Source organism: Dermacentor andersoni, chromosome 1 (assembly GCF_023375885.2).
Source record: "Dermacentor andersoni chromosome 1, qqDerAnde1_hic_scaffold, whole genome shotgun sequence".
Taxonomy (NCBI): Eukaryota; Metazoa; Arthropoda; class Arachnida; order Ixodida; family Ixodidae; genus Dermacentor; species Dermacentor andersoni.
Genome location: NC_092814.1, coordinates 363,098,446 through 363,103,461, shown reverse-complemented (window position 1 = coordinate 363,103,461; position 5,016 = coordinate 363,098,446). Strand labels below are relative to the sequence as shown.

The 5,016-nt window shown below is 44.3% G+C and overlaps 1 protein-coding gene across 1 annotated transcript; it reads left to right on the top strand.

Moving 5' to 3' along the window:
• Positions 1-1,250: 1,250 nt before the first annotated feature.
• LOC140219673 (THAP domain-containing protein 3-like) lies at positions 1,251-3,261 on the top strand. The gene is made up of 3 exons (XM_072289575.1): positions 1,251-1,324; positions 1,932-2,133; positions 3,079-3,261. The coding sequence occupies exons 1-3, from the start codon at positions 1,251-1,253 to the stop codon at positions 3,259-3,261; spliced, it is 459 nt and encodes a 152-aa protein (XP_072145676.1).
• The last annotated feature ends 1,755 nt before the right edge of the window (positions 3,262-5,016 follow it).

The following is a 5,016-nucleotide window of genomic DNA, read 5'->3' as shown; positions in this document are numbered from 1 at the left end:
GCTTATTTACTGTGTAGGAACCCAGCCTGTGGACGCGGGAAATGGCTTCGTCTATTAAAGTTATCTGTAGTAAACTGGTAATGCAGTTTTAAATTTTAGTTTCAGGTTCGGACCAGTTCTCAGCTGGGACGTCAGGAACCCCGTAGAATATGAGGTTGTCCGGGTGAGAGCGGTCTTCCAGCTCGTCCAACCGAGAAGTTATTGCTGCAGTGTTGTCTCGCACAGCTTCATCAACTACTCTCGGTAGATCACCACCATTATGATTTGCTTCATATGATTCCACCAGGGATTCAACTGTTGCGAGCCTACTGGATAAGCTGTAAATTTTTCCCTCAAGTTTTTGCTAATTAGCTCGGACCTCTGATGGCATCCCTATTAGCTCGGTATGGCGTGCGTCAGTTTTAGCCGACAAGGCGGCAATGGCGTCTGGAATCTCCTTTTCATGACCAGTGTACTGCTCCACATCCCCAGCTAACATAAGCAATTTAACAGCGTATATACACTCAAAGAAATCACCAAGAATCACCAGTGGGCCTGGGAAGAGCAGCAGACAGATATTGCTGGATCGCTTAGCGTGCAACGACGGGCGTTTACCAACCTGTACAAGAAACGAGAATGGATTTTGAAGCGGCTGCATGGCTGCCGCTCCCTCCAGCCCACTGAAATGGCCCGATCAAATCGTCGCTCTTAAGTACGTCCGGCCATAGAGTTTCTCACTATATTACCTAGAGGGAAATCTGGCGCCACCGTCTATGGGAGTTTCTTAAGGGGGCACCGTGCCGTCATGGGAATGATGGTATATGTGTCTGCGAGGCTTGTGTTGGCTGGTGTTGTAAGAGGCTTCGTCTAGAACGTGGATATGGTTGCAAAAACCAAGATTTATAGAACAATTTATGCGCAAAAGGCCTGAAATTTTTCATAATAAATATTGTGTACATTTTTTATGCTTACCGACAATTCGAAATGAAGACAACGCGAGAAGTTAGTACAAGAAAAATTTGACCTGCGCTTTGCTAGAGCACGACCTGTGGTTTTTCTTCCAGATTTAGCCATGCGCTGGTAAAGTTTTTTGGCATTTAATAATTATACCTCGTGTTCCTTGTGCTTGTCATATTATTAATTAGCATTTGAAATGATGCAAAGTAGTTGATTTGATACGATGTATTGTTTGTGCGAGAAGAAAGTCGAGTTTCTGTCGTCTGCTCCAGTATGTGCCCGCGCAAAGTGCCGGTACTTGAACCGCCGTAACGATGTCCTGGCGTTGCGCTTACTTGTTTTGCTTGCAAAAGCACGAACATGGAAGGGGAGAGGTGTCGTACCACAGGTGAGCGACAGACAATGCCTCATCGGGCAGATTGTTTCAGATATTAGAAAGAAAACGGAGCAAAGTTCTGAATGCGACGAAGGAGCGAAAGCGCTAATCGTTCATTGTTCCCGTGTCATTAACCACTGTTCGCGCAGTTTTATTTTTCTAAAGTCACGGTATTCCTGTTGCATTAACTAAACTTAAACAAATATTTGCCGAGACGCAATCACAAGCGCTACAAGATGTCAGACAAAAAATCAAAGCATTCTTCGAAACCATTTCAAAATGTTGAGCAAAGTCACTCGCTTAACCAGCATTCGCAGAAGGGTGAAAAAAAGAATCTCAGTGCCCTTCCACTCTGTGAAGCATGACCAGCGAAGCTGTGCATGGGAGCCCCTTAATGGCGAACTGCACCTCCGCCGCGGCTCGGGCCGGTATTACACTATCTCCGGGTCGGCCCACGTATGGGGTTTTTTTGCTTACCACGACACGAAAATTTCCTTGGACGGTAGAGGTATACAGCTTCGCTGTAAAAGCAGCGAAGAGGAAGCACAATCACAGTGCGTCAACATCTATTCTATCGCGGCTTTATTTGGACTTTTTTCCCTTGCTTTAACTCATGCAGGTTCCCTCTGGAAAACCCAGCTCTCTTGCAGAAATGGCTTGAAGCAATGGGAACACCACATTTCAAACCTTCAGGTCACCACCTGCTGTGCTCCACACACTTCAAGCCAGCCAACTTCAGGAGTGGCCTGCGTAAACGCCTGCTGCTTGAAGGCGCTGTTCCATCGCAGTTTGAACGTCCAAATGCTACTGAAAGCACACATGTATGCTCACATATGTAATAATTTTACTGAAACCCAGGAGCAGGCATTTTAGATGAACAATACTGGCCTAATTATAATGCTACACAAATATTGCAAAGCAACATAAGGATAGAAGTATGTGTGTAACATGTGTAAGGACATTAAGAATAGCATAAAGAAAAAGATGCAGAATGCTCATCATTTTCGATATAATTTCCATGGCGAGGGTGGTAGCTTGACCTCGTTTACAGATTAGTATGTTCATAGCATAGATGAAAAGGACACAATATGAATGCCAATTTTGCCAAATGGGAAAGAGGAAACATTCAGAGAGACTGTACAGTGCTGAAAGTAAAGAAGCCACGTGGAAGTGGAACATCATTTAGGAAAGATATTTTTTTTTCTGACAGGAACATAATGTGCCCGGACAGCATACCCATTCTCTTTACCTGTTTCACCTTCAGTGATAAGCCACATAAGATTTTCTTCATGCCTCGACAGAATGAGGCATTTTTGAAATGGGGGCTTGCATCCACATGTCATAGTGGAGGGGCAGCCATCCGGCATGCACTTACTTTTGTGAATTGTTGCAGTGTATAGCGGTTCTGTAATTTCTACTGACAAAAAAAAGCGTAATTCCACCATCTGTGCATGTACTGTGCATGTCAGAGAAAAAATTGTATTTCCTGAATGATGTCCAGTTAGCTTGCACACCCACGGCTTGAAGCAGTGTTTCTGAATAGATATGTTTGTATGATCCAATTAACCTATCCATTGTTGTGGTAAGCTTCTGTACTGCACGTCTGCGTTTGTGCTAAAAACTTTAAAATGTATTGGTATGGTTTTGATGTAGCCTTTGTGTCTAGTGTAAAGTATGTGCATGAAGTTGAAGGTAGAATGTGTAATCTGTCTAGGCTGCAATATGCTCCCTTGCACACATAAAGTCAGTTTTATCATCCCTTCTAGGATGTGCCACGGTCCAGAAGCCATGCAGTCCTGGCCAAGCAAGCGTTCCCAACAAGCCCTGATAATTCACCAAAGCTGTCAAGCAGTGTTCCAGCTACAGCACCCAGCACCTTCGACCATGACTACTGCTCGCGAGATTGCCCGGAAACAAAAGCGAAGAGGCTGATGCTGACAACATGCTGACAACCGCTAGAAAAAAGATAAAGGCACTTGGCATGAGGACAGCTCGAGTCAAAGAGAAAAATCAGAGCCTGCAGAGTATCATAGCTAACATGAAAGAGAGGAACATTCTCTCAGATGAAGCAGAAAGGAAACTGGAAGAATTTGGAAACCTACCGTTGGAAATTATACAGAGCTGGAGTAAAAATGTTGCAGAACAGCCTCGTGGGAGAAGGTACAGTGATGAGATGAAGAAATTTGCATCAACAGTGCACTACTACTCTCCACGAGCATACGAGTACCTGAGCACATTGTTTCCTATACCAAGTGTGCAGGCCATCAGGAAGTGGCTCAGGGTCGTGCAAGGGTGGCCAGGCTTCACAGCTGAAGTTTTGGAAGACTTGAAGGTTTGTCATAAAAATGATGCCCCAAGAGAGCGCCTGTGTAGCATTGTGCTCGATGGCATGAGCATAAAGAAAGCTTGCGAGCTTGACATTGCAACTGGCCGCCTCATTGGCTTTGTTGAGCTGGGTCATAGCCAAGAGCCCAGTGATGCAGATGATGTGCCATTGGCCACTGATGCACTTGTCTTCATGGTGGTCGGACTTGCAGCACCCTGGAAGATGCCATTTGGTTATTTCCTGACTGCTGGTCTCTCTGGAGAAGTGCTCAAGAACCTGTTAATTGAAGCAATCCACTGCATCAGTGAATGTGGGCTGCAAGTTGTGGCTGTTGTATGCGACTGCCTTGCTGCTAATGTGGCTATGGCAAAGCTACTAGGCTGCCGCGTGCACGAGCAGTCATTCGAGGCACTTAAGACTTTCTTCCGACATCCAAGCAAAGCAGAGGACATCATCTTCATGATTTTTGATGCCTGCCATGGGCTAAAGCTTCTGCGGAACCTCCTTGGGAACAAAGGTGCTCTCCTGAGCAGCACGTACGGGGTAAGAAATGTCACTTTTCACATAGGTGCTGTAAAAAAATGCACCGATCGATGAAAGGCTCCATTCACTGATAAATCTTACTCATCGTGGTTGCTTAGTGGCTATGGTGTTAGGCTGCTAAGTACGACGTCACGGGATCGCATCTTAGCCATGGCGGCCGCATTTCGATGGGGGCGAAATGCGAAAACACCCGTGTACTTACATTTAGGTGCGCATTAAAGAACACCAGGTGGTCCAAATTTCCAGAGTTCCCCACTACGGTGTGCCTCATAATCAGAAAGTGGTTTTGGCATGTAAAGCCCCATAATGTGATAAATCTTGTTTTTTCCATGCATGTTGTGTTTAAATGAGGTTTATTCGGGTTTAAAATTTCTACCTTAGGAGCGGCATAATACATGCTGCATTGACATTACAGTTTCTCTAACACATGCTTTTGAAAAATCTCCCGGCTCGGCAATCATGCTTCTTAAAATGCGACTAATTTTTTTTATTAGAAGTTTAGAAAATACCTTACTCACAGTATTAGGACCACGATAACATACACAGACAAGCCATTATTTTGTATCTTTTAGACAAACAACTATCTTTCTGAACTGTTGGCCATTCTGCTATTGCTGGCTTAATGCAGTTATAGACTTTATTAATGTTCAACTAGTTTCTTCTGTTAAATTCAAAAGCCATTTAGACAAATTACCTCATAGCAGATGCTATGCAGTTTTAAAAACTACTAAGCAGTAGTTGTGTACACTCAGTTTGTCAAATATTACTATTAGTCTACTTTTTCACTGTTCATCACTGCTGAAGTGCTGATGATGCATTGACACAACCACCGTGA